The sequence below is a fragment of the Gavialis gangeticus genome, unplaced genomic scaffold, assembly GCF_001723915.1.
Source record: "Gavialis gangeticus isolate Ggan-Ray unplaced genomic scaffold, GavGan_comp1, whole genome shotgun sequence".
NCBI classification, from domain to species: domain Eukaryota; kingdom Metazoa; phylum Chordata; order Crocodylia; family Gavialidae; genus Gavialis; species Gavialis gangeticus.
The window spans coordinates 174,730-197,791 of NW_017728992.1; the positions used below are offsets into that span (position 1 = coordinate 174,730).

At 38.0% G+C, this 23,062-nt stretch overlaps 1 protein-coding gene across 1 annotated transcript in view; it reads left to right on the forward strand.

The window, feature by feature from the left end:
* TMEM245 (transmembrane protein 245) overlaps window positions 1–22,166 on the forward strand; it is a gene marked incomplete at its 5' end in the record, with an annotated part of 178,928 nt that extends 156,762 nt beyond the window's left edge. The window contains 4 exons of the mRNA XM_019518358.1: window positions 10,404–10,504; window positions 12,798–12,972; window positions 16,521–16,715; window positions 18,932–22,166. Coding sequence (XP_019373903.1) covers window positions 10,404–10,504; window positions 12,798–12,972; window positions 16,521–16,715; window positions 18,932–18,977 — 517 coding nt within the window. The remainder of the gene's footprint in view (window positions 1–10,403; window positions 10,505–12,797; window positions 12,973–16,520; window positions 16,716–18,931) is intronic.
* Window positions 22,167–23,062: the final 896 nt, after the last annotated feature.

Below are 23,062 nucleotides of genomic sequence, written 5' to 3' on the forward strand. Positions count from 1 at the left end.
AGTCCCCAGGTGGTGACAAGGGGGCGTGGCACCTGTCAAGGGGTGGGGCTACCCACACAGCCCTTGACAGCTTGCCAAAGCTGGGTGAACGGCCCTTCACCCAAAATAATTGCCCACCCCTGAGCTAGACTGTTTTCACTGGTGGCAAATGACAGAACAAGGAGTAATGGTCTCAAGTTGCAGCAAAGGAGTTTTAGGTTGGATATAAGGAAAAATTTTCTCCCTGGGAGAGTGGTGAAGCACTAGAACATGTTACCTAAAGAGGTGGTGGAATCTCCTTCCTTGCAGGTTAAGGCCCAGCTCAACAGAGCCCTGGCTGAAATGCTCTAGTTGGGGCTGGTCCTTCTTTGATCAGGGAGGTGAACTAGATGACCTCCTGAAGTCCCTTCCAACCCCAATTTTCTTTGATCCAATGATTCTGATTTACATGAATAGAAGAGATCTGAGTGGGTTGTCATGGACTGAGTGGTTACAGTTTTGTGAATGGGAGAAACATTCAGATGTAGTCGTTTGTCAGAAGTTGGAATACAGTATTCAGTCTTTTGCTCCAGAGATCATTGCCACAATTCCTTGCATTAACGAAGATGATTTTGGTTTGCTTTCTTCCTCTTGTCCTTCCAACTGTCCATTACTCCTCAACCTTTCTCAGTGATAACTATTGTTCTGAAGATATGACAGGACCTGAGTGATCTTGATTACCTCAACATCTGTAGCTGTTGGATTCATTTGTCCCTCTTCAAAGACTTAACCGTTGTTCTATCTTAAAGCACTTCACTCAATAATGGGGTTGCTGGAGTATTAATGGTGGGAGTATTGCATTTCTTTGGGTGATGTGATATTTTTACCATGGAAATTATGGAAAACTTCTGGGAAGTTCTATTTGGAAGCCTTTTCATGTTTTTACAGAATGTAGAAGCAGTTCCAATTCTATTCAGTTGATTGATTTATTTTGTAACACATTGTTTGACTTGATTTGTCTCTGCAGCTGATGTGTATGTGATAATATAGGCAGAGACTATTATGAGCTGGCCAGCCATTTTACTGGATCTTACAAAATACTAGAGGATATCCAAACACTTATTTGTGTTTTTACACAAAAAAGCCAAAAGTTAGACTTTTTGGTCATACTATTTGGAACTCGTTCCTTGTACATGTAGTTTATTTTTTCAATATCCAATGTTGATTGGGTATTCTTCATTGGAAAGAGGCCTCAGTCCTTTTAGGCTTTCAGCATTCTTTCCTCAGGGTCATCACAGCTACTTAAACTCTTACAGTAGACATCTTGCATAGGCAGTGTTAGGAAGGAGAGAATTTACTTATCAATTATTGTTTTTTATGTGTTGCCTTGCAGATCTACCCCGACTCCTCTAATTTGGATTCTAAGAGATTTATCCAGAGTTAGAAAAGCAACTTTCAGGTAGCTAGACAGTTTTTATGGCATTAATTTGAATCATTTAGTTCCTATGAAATTTCAGTGTCTAGGCTGTCCTTATTACAATTAGAAAGTTAGCTGCTTCTATGCATTTCTTTTAAAGTTGTAATTATCTTACAGTTGTTTCTTTAAGACTATTTAGTCCAATTTTTAGGCCTAAAAGACCACTGCCCTCAATACTATTTAAACAAGTGTATGGGGTTGTCTCTCCAAGGTTTGTGTGAGGCAGAATATTGAGCCTCCATTTCCTCTCTTTCTATCCAGTACAGGTGATTAAAAAATGTTGAAGTAATTTTTTTAACTTCACAGACATATTTTGTCACCTGTGCCTAATGTTGGATTCATGTTAATAGCATGTATCAAGTGCACTTGTTCCTTTTCCCAAATTATCTGTTCTGGTTCTCCTTCTTTCCAAATAGCACTCTTCTAATGGTGGATTTTTCAGCTTTGTCGCTAGTGTTAGTTGCTCGAAGAACCTAACAAAGTCTTGACGTATCTAGTTACAAACCCACCTAAAAGTAGGATTGATTGGGGATTTGCCATGTATCATGCATAGATATATTGGATTTACTAATGTAGTGTTAGGTCTCTGTTTGCATCTAGTGTTAAGATTTCTTTGGTTTTATCATTTTTGTGTGTGTATGACCTATGGTATTTGCAATAAATGCATTTTTGTATTTTTTTTTATAAAGCAACTGGATGGAGGCAGTGAAGTGTAAATGCTAATTAAGTGTCAGGAATGCCCAGGTCAGATGACAGTTGTTCATTTTCACTTCAGCCCTAAAGTTAGTGCACATTTTCCAAGTCCAACTTTAGAGCTGGTTGGAGCTTTTATGGCATGATAACTGCTTTGCATGGTAGCTTGTCTCAAGGTAATTGCGCAATAAGTATTGTGAAACTAACTGGTTTGTAACCTGTAGAGGGTGCCTGAGCATCCACACTTGGGATAGTTATGCATATTAACCAGCCTCTGTGAGTTGAGACCCATCCCCAACACTTGCTATTTACAGTTCAAATATGAAGCCCTGGGTTGGGTAGGTAGGGTGGGGGCAGAGAGTGAATGCATTTTCAGGACACACATACCTATAAGAAATTTCATACAGAGATTCATATTTTTCAGTCCTTGAAGAGAATGAGCTATTATTTTTCCTGTTAACTGATAGCTAAGGAACTATGGTTAGCAGTTTTTTTTACTTGAAACACATACATTCTTTCTACTTTCCTTATTTACAATTGTAAATGAGGGATAACACTTGGCTTGACAGGCAGTAATATTTGAGGGGTTGAAGTCACTTGCATAATGTACATGTGTTCTTCAAGAATTGAAGAGTGAGAGAGAGATGATAAAGGTACATAAGGAACACTAGGTGAAGCAAATTGTTGTCTAGAGATACCTAGCCTTAGGATGCTTTTGTCCTCCAACTGGCAGAAGCTGGACTAATCTTTTGAGAAGGTAAAGAAGCTGCTTGCAGGAAACTGTGACAGTTTACTAACTGAGAATGTGCCGCTTTCTAGAAAGAAAAGCAGGGTGAGATCTTTCTTCATTATTTTTCATGATTATTTTTCATGCATTCTGATTATCCAACTTAAAATTCACTTTGTGTGATTTGTCTTGTATAACTTCTTTTCTGTTTTATATACTTTACTGATTGCCTGATCATAATAAAGGTGGGTTTTTTTCACAATAATTGACTGTTTCAGGTGTTTTGCTCCTGCAGGATGTATAAAATATTGTAGGGAATGTCTAAGTTAGCAAAGCTTTCTCTTCTGAAACCACAGGGACTGGATTGGGGCAGATGGAACTAAGGTTTGTGGGGATAAGCAGCAGACTGATGGAGAGAAATTTGGAGCTCAAGGGGATACTTCAGTATCACAGTATATTCAGTTTGTTACATATGTGTTTGCACTGGGGGAATGGGTAGAATAGAAATTTGTCTTCACTATCTCCTTAGCATATCACTGTTGTAATAGATAAGTAATCTGCACCATGCACTAAAAACTAATCTCAGTGAGCCAATTGTTACTACATATCGTCTGAGCTGTATTTATTTTAGTTGAGTTTACTTGTTTATTAATTGTTTTTGATCATGTGATATGCAGAGATTTTAAGTTTACTAGCAGTTACAACAATCCTGTTGTTCATTTTGCATATGGAATCACCGGGACAAAAAAAAAAAAGTAGCTGACCATGGACAAACCGTGTGTACAACTAACTATTTGTTTATATATCTATAAGGTGGTTTGAAAGGATAAATTAAATCTTCTCATGTCACCTACAACACATGTGGCTCAAATATATCTGCCTCTTTCAGATGGTAATATATAACTTTAGCATTTTGCACCAGACCACTACATGGTGTTGATAGGACTTCATAATATAAACACTGAAGAAATCAAGCCTAGTAGTAGTAGTAAGCAAGATCCTGGCTTCTGGCACAGCCCCCCCTGAGGCACAGGGTAGCATGATGCAGCCCTGGCTGCCTGGCATGCAGTGCCACCTGTGCCGCAGGTCACAGGCCTAGCCCAGGGCTGTGTGCCTTCAGGCAGCAGTGTGGCACTCAGGCTGTTACCCAGAGGCCGAGCACTGCTTGCAGGGGCTAACCGTCAGCTCTCTCCCATGGAGACAGGATCCAGCACAGGCCAGCGCACAGCCCTGTGAGCCCCCAAAGGTGGCGCTTGCTGCCAGGTGGCTGGAGCTACACCATGCCATAGAGGTGCTCTGCCAGCAGTGAGCCCTGAGCACCCTATGGCCACTGCTACTGTGGAGGGGGCCATGCAGGGGGACCCACTTCTCTCGAGCACCCTCCCCCTTCGCCCCTCCCCCCACAGTCCCCTGCAGCCTCACAACCCACCACCTCCAGTCCCTACTTACCTGGGCTAAAGCTCGGTCCAGATTACACTGTAGCCTGCACCACTAGTTTGCCCTGCATGCTCAGGCAATTCTTTTTTTCAGCCAGTGGAGTCATGTCTCTGTTTGCCATTGCATGTTGCATTTATTTTAGTAGGATATTCCTTTCTTCCTTCACAATGTCTGTAGGAAAATTTAAAATTGCCGCATATCAAAAAATCACTTTCAAGTACTTGCAGATGAAACATTTTAATTGCAAGTGAAGTTGATACCTTGGACACCTGCCTCAACCCAGAGTGCTTATAAACTGAAAACTATTACCCATTCAGTCTCGTATCTTGAGAGAACATGTATCATGTTAATTTAGCCAAAGTATACATACATTTTTTTTAGGATAGTTTTCTATGATTTTTGGTTAGGCTTGCATAATCAACTTTAGCTTAAAATGTATTTGTGTGTATTCAATTTAAAGAATCCAGATCAACTAGAGGATTTTAAAAATTGTTCAGGGAAAAAAAAACAATATGAAAGTATAATTATACTTTAATATTCTTGGAGGCTCCTGGTAAGATGTACAGTAATTGAAAAACTTCACTTCACCAATGATGAGCTCCACTATAATAGTTCCAGATCATGTTTATATGGAAGTGTTCAAGTAGGATATGTTCCCTCAGTAGAAGGGAATGACTCCAGGCCTGAAAAAGACTGAAACAGCTTACATTATTCAGTGAGGGAGCTTAGCATTTGAGGCAGGTTGGCAGAAGTGGGGTGCATTCTTGCTGTGATGAAGAAGCCAACCCAGTAGGTAGGGGGAAAAATGTTACTTTATTTCCTTCAAGGCTATATGGGGCACAAATGTTCCTTTGTTTTGCAAGCTCATTAGAAGTTTCTTTGCCAAAGTCTCTATTGTAACTAAAAGCCAGTGAACTGGAATCATTCACCAGAATACTACATATCCTTGTTCCAGGACAAAACTGGCCAAAAGCCAGTGCTGTTTTGAGAGTGGCTGTGGAAAGGTAAATACTGGACTGTACCCACTTCTGCTTCCTAGCAGGGAACTAAAAGATGACAGCCATCTTGAGCACAGCATTTTTATTTTCTTTGCTTCAATGCAGTGGTGAAGAAAATCAGCTTCTTTGCTTAAGACGTTCATCCCAGCATTGGTGGGGGGGCTGATTTTTTTTGGGAAAGGAGCACGTGATATGTGAGTAAATACGGTCTATGAAAATTGCTATTATGTCTCCTCCCTTATTTTTTCTCCTTTAGCTTGCATTCCACCCATTTGCTTGTCTCTTGAGTTTTCACATTCATCATAAGATTTAGTGCTAAAAACTGCTGTGCTGTTCCCACTGAGGGTCAACCAATGCCAAAGAGAGTGGTATCTTTTGCTTACAAGACTTGTATTCATTCAGCGCAAAATTGCATTTGCAATTTACAGCATCCCATGGATGCATTTGTGATCCACTATAACACCCGGGTCTTACTTGACAATGTTGTTCCAATCTACTCTCCATTCTGCATTTGTGCTTTTTTCTTTCCTGGTATTTGTCTTTGTTGGACTTCAGTGCTGTTTTTATGGTTCAGTTCTTCAGTCTAGAAAGGCCATTTTAGAAAGGCTAATTTTTATTCCATAAAAGCCAAATGTAATCCTATCCCACTGCATGTCTACAGAATTGACCAGTTTTGTGTTTTCTGCAGATTCAGTTGGTATGCTCCATCCCTACCTACATGTTTATAAATAAAAATGTTTATTACCTGTGGACCTAGAACAGATCTTTTGGACTCCACTTCTAGACCTCCTTCTAGTCTGACATAGAGTCATTTTACATTTATTCCTCTTCTGATTTTTAACCTATTATGTAGCCACCTAATATTCTATCTATCCCTTGTTTCCCTAATCTACTTATGAAAATGGCAGATGCGACTGTCAGAGCACACTAATGTCCAGGTATTTTGTGTCCTCCACATTTCCGTTACCCACAAAGTAATTTTCCTTGTCACAGCAGGAAAGGAAATGAAGTTGTTTTGGTACTGTTTATTCTTAAATCCATGTTGAGTGCTAATGATTACCCCATTGTTCTCTAGATGTTTACAATTTGACTTGCATAATTTCATACAGTAATTACCAATGTGTTCAAGTCAGGGTGGAATATCTATAGTTTTCTGGGTTTTCCTTTCTGTTTTCAAAAGTTGTATCCTATGGTAGCTCTTCTCTTGTCCTCTGGGACCTCACCGGTCAACTTGAATTAAAAAATGTTGCCACTGGCTTTGAGTTTTCTTTGCCCAGTTTTTCAAGCTCCCTGGATTGCACTCCATGACTCGCTTCTGACTTAAAATCATTCAAATTAGTCCAAAGTTTTCTGACACACTTTGCTAATCAACAGAGATTCAGGTTTTCTCCAATTTAAAAAAAAAATCCCCAATTTTTGGTTTAAAAAAAAGTAACCTCAAATCCACGTTTTTCCATGATTTAAAATGAAATGCCACTATATAGATATTGGTGGTGTTTCATTTTAATCATGGAAAAATGTGGATTTGGGGTTACTTTTTTAAAACTGAAAATTGGGGATTTTTTCAAATTGGAGAAAACCAGGATCCCTGCTAATCATCCACATCCGTTCCCATTCGTTCTTGAATATTATTTCTGGCAGCTGTTTGATTGTGAGTTTTTATGAAGCCTCAAGCAACTTAGGCAGATGTTAAAAGTATTTGGCCATGAAAATCAACAACCTATAAAATTGTGCATAGATTTAAGCTGGTATTTATCCCATTGCTTTTGAGAAACTACTATATAGAAGAAGATGAGTTCATCAGAATTTTTTTTCCCCTCAACATTTAAAATTACTTGAATTAACAGTTTTTTCATTAAAAGCACAGCTGTTCTGTGAACAGGCTCTCATTATAAGCACATTATATTCTGTTCAGTCTTCTATAGAGAACTTACACATTGTGTTAAATCTAACAGTGAAGAAAAATGTTTTTTTCATGTAAGAGTTGAAATATATTAATTTAACACTTTGAAGTTCTCATACAAATTCTGACACTTAGCTTGCTTGCTAAAATTGTTTATGATAGTAAAGTTTTGAGCTTAATTTTGTTGGTTGTTTGGTTTAAATCTAGATGATTTCAGTTGCCAAGCGGAAATGTTTGATCTAAACCATCTTTTTTTAATCAGCTTTTCCACTTGTACTTCATAGCTTACATAGGGAAAAATCCATAAATCAGAAGCTCTAAAATGGGGGTCAGCAACCTTTTAGGGCAGTGGGCTGCTGTTTGTAACCCAGCTGCAGGCTGCTACCCACTCCTGAGTGCCTAGGCTACCTACTACAACGTCCACTGCACACCACCATCAAGCACTTTGCAGGCCATATTTGGCCTCTGGGCTCTAGGGAAATCATTACATGTTCTCTAGGGTTGTGGGAGAGGAGAGGGTGCTTGTAATTACAGCATCACTTGGGAGCCACTCTAATTTAAAGCACATGCAGTGTCTCATGTATTCAGTGTCCTGTGCTTAAATGGTGGCAGGGGCACTTTAAAACTCGTTTGACAAGCTTTAGTTAAAGCACCCCCACTGCCATTTTGAAGCATGGGGACGCTGAATACACAGGACCCGGAGGCTGCTGGAGCATGCTAATTAACATGCTCCAGTGGACTCAGTTAATAATCTGCTCTAATGTGTTCTCATTTGCGCACATCAGAGTGGCATTGTGCACATGTATAGGTGTCCTAGGTTGCTAACCTCTGACGAAGATGGATTCTGTGAATGATCCTGGTGGTTCTTATGGGAGTCAGACATGATCCTAATACTTGCAATGGTTTTGCCGGTCTCTTACACCTAGTAGTCCAATTCTTGAGTCCCCTAGAAGATCAAGCATTTAATATTTGACCTGCTTTGCCAGATTTATAAAACTTGACCTCAGAGGTTAATATTTTATCCCATTTCTTTCTATAGCACACTTCAGCGTGTAGTTTAGTTTTTTGAAATAAGTTAATTGATTCATTAAAGTGAATTGGATAATTTTTGTTTAAATATTTTAAGAGCTTACAAGTCCCTACTGTATATTTTGTATTACATTCAGATTTCATTTTAAATGAGTTTCTTTTTAAAAATAAAGCAGATAGTTTAAAAAAATAAAACCCCAAGACATGGTTTTAAAATGTCAACATCGTTGTCGTCATCATCAATCACCCTAGAGCTTGAAGTTTACTTCTAGCATGACTAAAATGCATTGTTTTTCCCTTTTAAAATATGTTACGTTTTGGTTAGCTCAAAATGTATTATCTCCTGTGCAATAGTATGGCAGCTGCGGTCAGCTGAAGTGTTCAGAGCTTTCAGGGAAGGTATCCTCAGCTTTGCAAATATTTCTCCCTGCCGTTCTTAATAGATTGTCAGAAGCTGAACTGGTTGACCTTCACATCTTGCTGCAAGTGGTTGCCCCACCTCCCTTGGCGCTCATCTGGGAAAACAGCTTGACTGATTTGTCTTAGATGTTAGTATTTAATAAAAGTTGGTTTTGTGGGGATTTCATATTTGGGCCATTATTTCTAATTTATAAGTTTTTGCCTTATTACCAAGAATAAAGCTATTCTACAGCTTGTACAGCTGTATAATATAAGTGGGGCTCTGTTCTGAGGAAAAGATCCTGGAGGTGTTAGGGGTAACTGAATCTATTTAGTTTCCCTCAGTGGACTGCAAGAGTTTTATAAAGACTGACAAATACTGATGTTATGTAACAGTGATAGAGCTGTAGTTTGAGGCTTTGTGTTAATCCCTAGAACAAGACATTTGCCTTGTAAATTATTTCATACAGTCCTAATAATAGAATGTCATATGTGGTGGAAGGTGATCAGTGTGTTTTTGTTTTTGTTTTTTTTAATCCTATCCCATTCGATTGAAATGATACATTGACAGTGAAAATAAATACTGCTTCTGTGATGTCATCCACTTATGCAGCTCATCTCTGCATGATTTAAGACCAATTTTGTATTCTTTAAATTTAAAAAAAGGATAAAATTCCTTGTAAATAGTGTTTACAGATGTGCAAGCTAAGGGTGATTCAAAGGAAAATGAACATGAGCCTCATGCTTCAAGGAATAAAGTGAGTCGAGTATGGGGACTGGTATATGGTAGTTGAATTAAAACATTGCCTTCAAGGCAATTGATGGAGGAACTCTCCGTACACAAGTTTTAATTGCTCTGTGAATCTGTAACATGAGGGTTGACTGGAGTACACTTTAGAGGGTAAGTGCTGAAGCTCTGGCACTTACTGAACAGAACAGTAGGCTTGTGTCCACTACTTGGTTGGGATACAGGAGTCTTGGGTTAAAATTCCTATTCACCTGCATATAACTTGTATTGCCTTGAACAAGTTATGTAATCTACCCAACAATCTGAAACATAGGTGCCAATATGAAGAATAAAAGCCATTTGTAGTTGTGATGCGCTTAGATGTGAAAACAGGGTATGTCGCTTATGAACTGATGATCTGATTTGAAGGTGTGTGTTCAGGGTAGCTGACAGATGCAGAAAGAGAGAAGTGAACAGGTAGAGTCAGAAGAATAGAAGAGGGTAGAAAAAGTCTATTGTGTTTGAATAGTTGTCATGGAGAAGAAGGGTGAGGTACTCCTTTTGGCGGGGGTAAGTGGAGGCATTTGGAAATCTAGTGGGAGAAGTAAAGGGCTAAATATTTTGACTTGTGGTAGGTAGGGTATGTTGCAAAATCAAAGGGATGGAACAGCTGGTGTCACAATGTCATTATACAGGAAAATGCCTGAAGAGTATATGGCAGTAATAACTTAATCCTCTTTCCTTCCTTTTTAGTATCTCAGTTTAATTCCAAATCAACTCCGTTATTTATCTGTAGTTACTGGAGCTTTATCACTACCCTAATGGGTCCTAGGAATCTAGTATTGAAAACCCATAATTAGTTTTTGTTTTAAATGGCGACTGATGAACTCAGTGCTTAGTTATTGGTACACAGATATTTTGTATATTATTAAAATTAGAACCAAGTAATTTATTGTACTGATGGTTTGAATATTGTTCACACTACCTGGACACTTTTATCATTCCCCAATTCTTCTAGCCAGCATAATTTATTAAGGTATCTTTGATTATTTTAGAGGTGTGTTTGATGCTTCTCTCAAAATGGCTGGGTTCTATGGACTGTACACCTGGCTGACTCACACCATATTTGGAATCAATATTGTCTTCATTCCATCAGGTAGGTAAGAATGCACACATATTCATTGTCAGACAATAGCAATATAATTGTATTGTAATTAATTATTAATTAACCCTAATTATTTATATGAATATTAATAATGTTGCAATATCAAGCACTTGAAAGTTAGGAAATGTTATAATTGGGCTTGCTTCTGCGACTTCTTTTGCCTTGTGCTAATAAAAGCAGCACAGTCTTTGCTTGTTCTCATACTGTTCTTTTCCACAGAATCCCTGCTTCATTCATTATAAAGGATCTAGATGATGTTCGTTTAGGGACATAGTTTAGAGGGTTCTTTTTCATCTGTTGTTCAATATGTGGTCCCCATTCCACTTGAGCTACGTATTATTTAAACCCTGCTCTGAACACAGGCTGAAAGGTGGTCTTATCCTCCAGTTAAGCTCCAGTTATGGTTAGGGTCAAAAGTTGCTGCTATCTTTTGTATGCAACTTGAGATACCTAGCACCAGATTTTTCCAGAGTACTTTTACATAACACTTTTTCTTCAAACGCTTATTTGTATTCACTTCAGTTGCAGTGGTGAGTGCTCATGAAAGCCAGACATATGGTGTTTTAAGTTGGGCACCAAGAAAATGGGAACATCACATACATTGGCCACTAAAGAGATTTTTTATTTAAACCACTTGCCTCACATCTGTAGCAAAGGCAAAAATAGAATCCAGTTTGCAAAGAGTAGTATCCAGCTGTTTTAACTAGGTGACCTCTGTTTTCTTCCATCTGATTTGCTGTACACCTTCTGGCATTTACAACAGATGTCACACAGAGCATTTTTGCACATATTCTGTGGGTGGGACAGGTGGCGCTTTAATTAGAGCGGCTCCAAGAGCTGCTGTAATTAAAGCACCGACAATGTCTTGTGTATCAGCATCTCCACACTTCAAAATGGCAGTGGGGGTGCCTTAACTAAAGTGTGTTGAAACAAGCTTTAGTTAAAACACCCCTGCTGCCATTTTGAAGCATGGAGACACTGATACATGAGATATGGATGCGGAGGCTGCTGGAGCACACTCATTAGCATGCTCCATTAGACTGTTTTAATTGAGTCTTCTCTGATGCACTGTAATTACAGTGCATCGGAGTAGCTTTCCCACACATCTACAGGCACCATAGGTCCTACAGAAAATCAGTTCCTTAGGCAATAGCACCCTAATTCATCTCCAGATCTGATCTCTCTCGTGAGCGCTGACTTATAAATAGAGGTCCTTCAGCAAAAATAGTGTGCGATTGTGTGAAGACTAGGATATGCACAAGGTAGTCAAATTTAAAGTTTCACAGGCAATATTAAACTCTGGCATTCCTATCTCCAGAGTTTTTATTTTTCAACCTTAACTACCTTGTAATGCAGGTTTTATACAATTTATTGGGGGCAGGGTGGGAGGGAGTTGGTTTACTTGTTTAAAAAAACCCCCAAAACCAAAACAAAATGAGTTGTTCCAGAAAAGAAGTTATCAGTGTGCACTTTACCATGGACAGAACTTTTTCACCTAATGTAATTTTTGAAAATGACTAAGGAATTTTGACTGAAATCCCTCCTGCTCCCTCCACATCTAAAAATAAGCATTAGGTTCATTTCTGTGAAACTTTCACACACAACTAAAGTTCGTAAGCAACTGAAAGTTTCTTGTAAGGGGAAGTGTTGGTTAACCTTAATAGATTATGCATCTGGGCCTACCTATAATATATATTCAGATTTTTAAAGAACCCCCACTATGCTGGTCACAAATTAATTAATGCACAAATCAAAGTATCTGTGTTTTGATTTAACAAAACCATTGCTCCTGCTTACTGACTTCATTCATTTTGATTTTGCAACCAGTCACCCTTCAGTAAATTGTAATAATATAGGTGCTTCTACTATGTTATATCAGGTAAGCCATAATGTCTTACAGAGGCTGTTTATAAAACAAAAAAATATATTTTTAGTGTGGAGGAAATACCAGAAATGCATGTTGTTTAATTTTTTAAAATGCTCACCTGTGTTTGGGAATTGCTCATTTTTGGCATCTCATTGTTCTCTGTATGGAATAAAAATGTAAATTGTTAGAATTTTGAAAGTGGTTAGCTCTTCTTTTATTAAACTGCAGCAGTGAATTCCTTGAAGAGCCTAATCTACCATCTATATTTCTGGTTTCTTACTTAAAGTAGTCCTGTTGATTTTTAAATGGGACTTTTTGTGCAGTAAAATTAGCAGAACCTTACCCCAAGTATGCTTGTAAAACTTAAGTTTTCTAATCTCGGCTTTCTAACTTCCTGTACATGATGTACTACTACAGCTTTAGCAGCAATCCTTGGAGCTGTACCATTTCTGGGGACATACTGGGCAGCAGTACCTGCAGTTCTAGATCTGTGGCTCGTCCAAGGAGAAGGCTGCAAAGCCATTTTGCTCTTGGTTTTTCACTTGTTGCCAACGTATTTTGTAGACACGGCAATCTACTCTGATATATCCGGGTAAGTGTGTACCTGAAGACTAGAGTATTTTTTTAATATTGGCATTATATCCTTGCTTAATTGCATTTTTCTAAATCCTACAAGAACAAGCTTGATGAAATCATGTAATACCCAACAGTAAATCTTGTCCAAATGGTCAGGACAGCCACAGGAATTTCTTCTCCAGTCAGACAGGAGCCGTCTGGGCTAAATTGGCCTTGAAAATGAGGAAAGTCTGGTTTTAATTTTGATTAGGCCTAGAAGCAAATCTAGGAGTACAGAAATTTCTGTACTGTATTAGGCAAAAGAATAATCCAGTCCAATATCTTCATTCTGAGAGTGACCCAATACCTGACACTTCAGAAACTTCGGGGAACCCAGTAATGGTAGGACATTATGGCTTGACTAGTCCATGATGAAAGCATTTTGGTGTCAAATTCCCCTTTTATGGGTTCTCTTCACAGAGACTCTTAGCCCAGTATTGGGATTGGCCTCGGAGTTTTAAGTTTGGCTTATTAGAATGTGGTTAGGAGAACATTAGATAGACTGTTCATTTCCATTCTGTAGATAGATGGGGTTTGCCATAATCTTAATCACTGGTCTTGTTCAACCGGTCCATTTACTGATACTAGGCAGAGAGAACTGTTGCTGAGAATATATACGGTGTTAATAAGTTTCTTAGGAGATTGTTAAACTGGTTGCTTTACTGAGAAATTTGGGCCAATAAGTGCAGTATAAAAAACTCATAAATGATTATTGGAAAAATATTTTAATGATTTTAGGGGCAGTGACCATTTGAAGCCAGTAATTTAATTTTTCCACTTAGCTGTTAGACTGCTTTGTTTCATCTGTATGAGCTGACTGTTTACTGTCCATGAAATAAATTTACTTGCAAGAGAGAAACTGTATACTTCCCATTAAATAAAGCAGTACACATCCAGCTGTCTTGTTGGTTGGATTAACTCTATTTGGAAGAGCTGTAATTAGGTTATGGAAGGATTTTGAACTGTATTAAAACTGATATTGAAGTTATATTCCAACATGTCATTTGCTGTGGCAGCTGCCTATAACTTAATAGCTTGGACCACAACATTGTAATTGACAGTTGCAGAAAATAAGTACAAAGAGTTAAATTAGGAAACCGTCACCACTTCATTTTCAATTAGAAGCACAAAAGGTAGGAGTAAAATCTTTTGTTTTGTCTGTGTCCCACTCTCTCAAAACTAAACTTACCTCTCTTCCCCCAGCTGTTTTATTAGGCCTCATTTGGGTCACAAATGAAATGGGTTTGTAATGCATACATCACAAAATCATGACGTATTTTGTGTTAGCCCCATGCAATAGTAACAAAAGCCAGGGATAGAAGAGTGGAGGTGGTAATTTCAGGACTGTGTTATGTAAAAGATGGTGCAGAACTCTGGCCAACCAGTGTGTTTATTCCTTCTCTAGAAACAGATACAACTTCCAGTAACGTGTACTAATTTAAAGTTATTAGCTTTCCCACACAATTCTATATGTATTGTCGTCATGTTATTTTAAAGTAAGTAGTGTGTGTAAGGTTCACCTTTTAGCCTCTCAATTAGGGAGATTTTAGTTTTGATCTTCAGAAATGGAACACAGGCCAGAAACTGAATATTGCTATTAGTGTCTTTTAGATCACTGTCTATTAACATTTTTAATTAAAAGCAAAGTCTGAATTAGTGATGTTCAACCTACAGCCTGTGTACTGAATCCAGGCTGTGAAGTCATGTTAGCCAGCCTTTGGTGCCCACTAACCAGCCCAGAAAATTTTGGATGTAGGAAAGCAGTGGCAGAATCTCATCCGCAGTGGTGTGGAAGCAATGGCAGTGTTAATTGCCCTGGCTTCCAGAGCCATGATGATTTAACATGACCACTGCTCCCCTGCTGCCAAATGGTGGACCTGTAAGGAGCTCTATGGACCATATGATGTGGCTCCACATGCCAGATTGGGCCAGGGTTGGATCTATCATACTGGGGCATAGGTTGAACATCACTTGTTTAACACTTCAAAAACTTTTGCTAAGAGTTTGAGATGGTAGAAAAATGCTTTATTTAAACATTTGTTTTTGAGATATGTAAAACATTTATTCCTGCATCTCTTTATTATTGACAAAATGTTAATTACATTAATGTATTGGTACTGAAATGTTGTATGAAGAGAAATGGTGATCAGCTGTCTTGTATTTTAAAATTTTTTTTACAAAGAAAATATTTTATGAATGCCCATTAGCTTTTTGTTCTCAAATGTTAAGTTTAACTAGAATGAACTCTTGAGGGCAGGGATTATTCTTGAATATTTTGAATGTTTTATCATATCATAAACACTACGAAAAATGCTAAATATAAGTAGAATGATTATACTTTTTTGCATCATAAATATCTAATAATAGTTACAAACATATTAAATGTTTTGTCATCAATCCATGTTTTTACAATATCATATTTACCTAAATCCAAGATGATCCTGAATTTAAAATACCCCTCCCCCCAGTAATTAGATTCTATACATGGAAATTAGAACAAAATGTATAAACTTGTTCTAATATTCCACATGTAGAATCTAATTATTGAAAGACCGTCTTAGTTTTCCCCACTGCCACTGCAGTAGGGAAAGCAGTGGTAATAGGGCAAACAGTAGTGGGGAAGGCAGTAAGAAGGCAGGTGATGGGCTGGTGGGGAGGGAGAGGTGACAGGCAGCTTGCTGCATTCTACCTGTCCACCTCCCAGCACACTTACCCTCCTTGTGCCTGCTCCCTGCTTACCCTTAGTCCATACCACAGACCCTGCCCCTGTTCCAGCCTGGGGCATGGAACATAGCCCCAGCTCAGCCCTGTAGCAGCAATTCTCTCTCTATGCCACTGCTATGGGGTGGGCTGGGGGCATGCTCTGTGCCTCGGGCTGCACCAGGGACATAGCCTGCTGGAGCAAGCAGTAGGAGGAAGGTTGAACAGGGGGGCTAAGGCTGCAAGCGAGAGATGGTGGGGAGAAAACCAAGGATGCAGCAGGGAGAGTGGTGGGGGATGCAGGGGTGGGGTGAGCGTCAGGCAGCAGCTGCAGCTCTGGCCCCAACCCAGGGTGGGGTCAGAGTTGGAGCCACAGCAGCTGCCTGTCCCACTACCACTTCATATTTGAATCCAAGATGAAGGGTGTTTTGCCCCAGTGTTAAATGAGGGGGGGAACTATCTTGAAATCAGGTAAATACAGTAATAATGGCACATCATATAAGATGGTTCTCTAGCATTGTTTTTTTTAATTGGCGTACACATACTGTTGTGGATATGTGGCAGACTTCTAGAGGTGTGTAAGAGGTAGGGATTGGAAATCAAGAAGGGGAAGAAAAAATATAAATAATGGAAATAAAAGAAAAATATAACTTCTCTATGATTTTTTTTTAGATTGTCTGAGAGGTTACAGTGTTATAGTGACATAAAGTGTTACATTTCTTTGTTTATCCATAACGTGCAGTCATACAGAAATGCAACCCAAAAGAATAGTTTGGGAACCACTTTTATGTAGTCATTTTGCACTCCTTTGTATTGTATTTCCAGAGGTGGCCATCCTTACCTGACAGGTCTCGCAGTAGCTGGTGGAGCATATTACCTGGGATTGGAAGGGGCAATTATTGGACCCATACTTCTTTGTATCCTTGTGGTTGCCTCCAACATATACAGTGCCATATTAGTGAGTCCGACAAATTCAGTGCCCACCCCATCACAAACGCCATGGCCTTTGCAGATATACTGGTAAGTAGAAAAATAAAGTGTTGTTGAATATGTCACAGTGTTGTACCTACTGTGCATGCAGTATGTTGAAAAGCAAGTGTAATCTTTATCAGGGGACAAGGCAATATGCCATGCTTATTGTAAGTGCAAATGCATTAAAACATCACTCTTGCTCTCAGCTCTTGCACTCGCACTCACTTCTGCCGACACTAAGATGTTACCAGTCTTTTAGTTGCTCGAGTCAGCTTATTGGGCGGCTAAGATGAACCTAAGGAGGGATCCGGGCCTCTGTTGGATATGTACTGATGCTCTGTTGTTGTTGTGTAAAAGTACCCAACACTTCTTTATTCTCACCCATCTTTTATAGTAGCTGTTTCCCATGTAGGTCTACAGCCTCACTGTGTCATGGTGTTTACATGGCAGCTGCACACCTTCAGTTCCTTTGATTGAATCATGCATGATTTGTTCAGACCCATTGTTCCTGTTTTGATCAGGCTTGTCGTTTCTACTTCGGGCAAATTCTTCTTTGTTTTGGGTTTATCTGCAATCTTCAGCCATTGGAACAGGAGGTTACTGCAGCCTTTGGTCGTTGAAACTTTGACCATTGAAACAGAAGGTCATCTCTTCCTTTCACATGCAAACTATATTTAAACAAAAAACCTAACAAAATGGTGTTACACTTACACCAAGCAATATAAAAATAAGATGGAGTCTAGCTTAGGCTAAGCCATACAAAAGCTAAGCTAAATAATACATATAATCAAAATAAAATAGATGCAAGTTTGTTTTACCTTAAGCAAAATAATACAAAAGTAAAATGGATAGAAGTTAATTTAAAAGAAAATTAGTCTAGGCCTGACAATAGGCAGTTTGAATAAATATCCATATATAGGGGACACTAGGCCATGTATTTTGTGAAAAGTTGGAGAGTAATTGACTGCCTTGTAATGCACTAGAAACAAAAAATAGTATGGAAAAAATAATACTATGTTACTTGGTTGCCCAAGTTCGTGTATACAGAATATGCTTTTCTTTCATCTATTTTTTTTTTTTAAAGGCTGATTTTAAAAAATAGCATATTCTGTATTACAGAATGCTTTAAGGATTGAAGGAAGCATGTGGAACTCCTGATATGCCAGATTTCTGATTCACATAAAGGATGCCCAGAATCCATTGTAATGGATGTTATCATATCTTGATATCCTGTGATTAGTGTATATTTGCCTTTGTGTAATACACTTCTTTTATATTTTGGAGATGACTGTGATGACCTGTTTATGTGCATCTGATGGCCATCAGCCTTAGTGATGGTAATCTGTGTGCCAGTAATATAGTCAAATGTCTCATGGTACAGTATTTTGGGGATCTGTTGGACCCAACATTTGAGGGCATAAACTTTTACATTATTCCTTAAAAAATGTTTTAGACTTGCTTTGTCATTTCTGTACCTTCAATAAAAATACATTTAAAATCATACACTAAAGTATAGGAAGCCAGTATGAGTAGGCCTGCAATTAAATAAATATTGAAAACATCTATGAAGATAGTCATTGTGCTTCTATGTTCACTTAAGTATGCTTACAACATAAGGCTAGCCTTGGAAGGGTTTTACTAAGCTGTTTACAGGATTTTGGAAGTGTATAATTATCCAAGAAGGATGTTTACTGCTAATGTTTCGTGCCAAGTACAGCGGGTAATTAGAATTCACTCTTCCAGCTTAGTTATGACCACTGAACTTCAGCTCACTTAAGGAAGTCAGTAAGTGCCTCAGATGTAGTTTTCAAAGTAATTCAGAAAAAATCTGATTGTCACCCTCAATGATAAAAATAATGTAAAAAGATGTGGGTGCATTTAGTGTTTGCAAGCTAGAATCCTGTGCTCTACTTCAGTGAGTAATACAAATGGCTCCATTGGAAGAGAAAGACAAGGTTCTCTGGGTAGATGTGATATTTTTTATTAGACCAACTAAATAGTTGGAAAAATTGTTCTTTGCAAGGTTTCAGGCACAAACGCCCTTCTTCAGGCCCAGGGAGAGTTTTTGTTGGGGTAGTTCACATAAATAGAAGCAGATTGTGCCCCAGGTTAAATTTATGTATAGCAATAATCTAGTAATTTCAATTATCAAATGTGAATAGACGCACAATATGTGATAATTTTGCAACTATATATTTTCTCTTCCATTTTCCTTTTGTGAAAAACTGTTTGCTCTTCCTCAGCAAGCAAATATTTTCTTTCAGGTCATCTAGAGAGAGTCCTGAGGAAGTGAAAATGACTGCAGAATGATTTTGACGCCAGGATGTACCTATTCAGTATGAAGTAGTTGTTCTCTTCTGCGTTGAGGTTGGAACAGTTGTGGCCTTCTTTCTCTTCCAGCTGTGCCTAGGAACAGCTCAGTGAAGCACAATTTTTTTTTTCTTTTTTTTTTAAACCTTCTAACATCTGCTGGCCTTGCATTATTAAGCACTTTATCTTTACAAGAGAGAACGTCTACTTCCCATTGCTTTGCATATTACCATGCAGATTTAGAGTTCAGATGCCTTGTTTGTAGACTTTTTTTCTTCAGAAAACACCTTGTGAAAGAAGTATATCCACTGGAGTTGGGTTGTGATCTGCTGAAGTGACTAACTAGGTATTTATTTTTTTGGTTATTTGTATTATTAACTTTTAGTAGCTTTGAACAGAAGCTATGTTCCAAACCTTTCGTCACTGGTATCTTTAGCTAATCTAAGAGTGTATTTCCTTAGAAACATTGAAACCTTTTAATAGAGTAAAGCACTAATTATCTGTTGCTTCTCAGCACATTTTTGACCATCTTTCACTTCATAGAAGATCAAACTTAGCGTGCTTTATAAGCTGACAATGTTAATGTCACCGAGTGGTGCTTCCAACCTGCCTAAAACTTAACAAGACTTGTGATTTGTGTCAAGTAAGAGTTATCCACATGCAGCGTAGGAATGTTTGTTCAAACAATTTAATCCTTGGGTTAACTTTTGAAGTAGAATATTATCAAGTGTTGCTCTTTAGCTTACAACTTAAACCAGTGCACCAGGGTCTCAATAGGAAGATGTTTCCTGTGGATTCTTGTCTGCTTGACCAAATGTAATGAAAGGACTTACGGTAGAGATGAAAGAAGGCTACGTGTCTGCTTGCAGTGATTGAAAGAGGCTGAATGGTGAATGTTTTCACACTGTATTTTTCAAATATTTTAATTTTGTGTTTGTTTATTGGGGAAGTAGTGAGCAACAAGGGAGGTTAGAATTTTAAAATAAATCTCTGTCTAAATATCCTGGTAAAATAGGTAGAGATCTGAAATTCTTTAAGATGTGGTATTATTGAGATTTGAGAATCAGGACAGTGCACTATTGTTTTTCCCTAACCTATCATTCTTCTTGGATTGGAGTTTGTGGCACCTCTGGTTTTTCATATATAGGTGCTAATGCAGGCTTGAATTCGTGCATTGTTTCCACCAGAAAAAAATGGAGGTTTGTTCTGTAAAATGTCTTATGGTCTAAAGAGACATATCCTACAAACTAAATTTCCTCCACCTATTGTTTAGTTAACACTCCTCTGATCAACAGGACCCAGGACAAATGATCAGCTTTATTTTTAGCTAGATCATATCTATTCAATTCCTGACTGAATCACCTTAAAATTTATGGCAGGGTTTCTTTATTCTTAAGTTATACAGTGTAGCACATGGCATATATATTACATTGTAATGCCGAATACCAGTACACAAATCTGACCACATAACCTAGACTAAGTTATTCTGTAAGGCCATGTATCTGGTTCTACCCAAGTTACAGAGGTTATACTAAATCTTTGGGAGACTTCTGTCATGGCAGTGTACGTAGTCATAGATAACCCATAATATTGAATTTTTAGTTTACAAATAGGGCTCAAAGCATGATAGTTAATATATAGCCAAATATTGTAGATTTGCAGTAAAATGGCACTATCAAGAGCCAAATTTTAAATAGTAGAGATTAAATTCATGCTTGTCTTCTCATTCTTGATTGACTTATCTAAATAAAGAATTTTGTATGTGTGCAATTTTTGCACTTGCAAAATTGCAAAGCTAAAATTGGAGCCCAGATGAGGCAGGCCTCTTACATATTTAGCCTTAAGGATTTAATGAAAATTTACTAAGTAAATAATACATATATGCAATTCATAAGCAAAATTCAAACTGATATAGATATATAGATGTATCAGTTTGAATTTTGCTTATGAATTTCAAGGTTTATAGGTTAATTTGACATGTTGCTCTGTGTAGGCACAATATGTGTAGTTATGGGTAGATGTCCAACTCCCAATTCCTTTGCTTTTATGGGATCAAGTTAGATATTTTAAATAATTTAACATCTCATTGCTTTATACATGACAGTTCTGAAAAAAAAGTTTAGGATCTCATAAACTGTAAATTTTCCTGTGATATTCAAACCAGTATAGATGAGATTGTCATGACACTTGGGAAACTGATGCATTTTTCTATATTAGTTCATGCTTCAGAGTTATATAACAGTATGAGTCTTTTTGGTCTATCATGTTACTGTGTGCTGCCTATCCCACTCCCTCCAGAGCTATATAAGAGGGATATCACTCCCCCAAAACGTTATATCTTTAATATTTTTTTCAATATTACTTTGGTATTTTTTCCCCACTGTGTCAAGTTATTTGTATTAGGGGTTTTCTGTCTGTTGTTTTTTTCTGACCTGATTTCAAAATCCTGAATTAGATGTTAAGGTTCTTTCTGTGGTAAAACAGACTCTCATAAACAAAGAGTAATGATTTTTCCTAAAGCATCTAAGAAGTAACTAGCCAGAGAGAGTGAGTTCTCTTCACATAAGGGGATATTCATTAATAATAAACTAATTCAGTAAATTGAGAAAATGTTAGTATTTTGAAGCGTTTCCATTGCAGTTTGAAGATCATAATTTTGTGTGGCATTTATGCATGCTTGGTTCAATATTGGTTTGCTTTTTAAATGATTTGTTGTACTCGAGACTTCAAATTCAACTAAGATTTGTTATTAAGAACCTATTGTTATTAAAGTACTTTTTTTAAAACTAGCCCTACATTTAAGATCAGAAACTCTGCCAGGATTGCAAATAGAGAAACAAAGGCTTTGTTTTAACTGTATGTGAAGTATATAGGAGTCAATGACAGTTAACTCCTCTAAAAAATAAAATAATCTGGTTCTTCAACTATAACATCTTTCATGAAAAAGTATGAACATTTTGGTTATCCAGTTTTTAATATGAGTTTACTGTAGCATTTTGAAAAAGTGCCAAAAGGAACTAATGACTTGGATCTTTTCACATTTAATAATAGATATTTTATGGAAATGTGTAGCATTTGAAAACAGTAGAAAAAATCAACTTCACGGTTCATTCAAAAAAATAAAAGCATTGGTTTTATACACCTTGTATGAAATTAAGCTTTTAATCCACTTGTAGACACCAGAAAAAAGATTAGATGATTTGATACACCTTTTCTTTAGTGATATTAAATTGTAGGCTCTTCTGAGCAGGGTCCTTCTTTTACTCTGGCCTGATGCCGTTTGTTCCCTTTGTGTTACAGTAAAGCAAACACTGTAAGCTAATCTTTCCAGAGTATGTCAGACATTGCACTGAACTTTGCATGGGAATACAGAGAATTAATAATTTAACAGTTTGAAGCAGTCTGTAAGTCTTCATAAGATGGACCCAAGAGGTGTGTCCAGACAAGTGCAGTCGTGCACTGTGTGGTGCTACAAATACATTTGCAGCACCACATACTGCACAGTCCAAGGTTCTCTGTGCTGCCCGAGTATGTGCTGCGCCAGGTTTTTTTCTGCAGGTTGTTTTGACCTGTGGACATCCAGAGGTCAAAAAAAATAATGGAAATAAGAAATGGAGCAATGCACGCTTGACAAATGCACGCGCTGCTAAAAGTGGAGCCGGCCTGCCCAGAGTCGCACTCTGCTGCCAGTCAGGCTCCGCATGGCAGAATCGCCACAACTGTAGCCCTAGGACACTCCCAGGACCCCAGATAAGGTTGCTAGCGCCCCAACCTCCTCTTCCCCACCCAGGGTAACTTGCAGCACACTAAAGCGTGTGTGCCTCGGGCATTCCTGGGAACAAGAAGTGGTGCAACATGTATCGCTGCTGCTTGTCCCCAGGGAACCAAACATCCACGCACATCTGGACGTACCCAAGCAGCGCATGGGTGACAACATAAAATGTGTCAACTGTATTATAATGATTTTGTTTAGCGCACAAAGTTTGTTGCAGGTGTAGTTGCCCCACTATTGTGATTTGTATAGAAAAATGATTCAATCTGCCTTCAGCAGCTTTCAGCATATTCCACAAGTTTGTTTACACTTT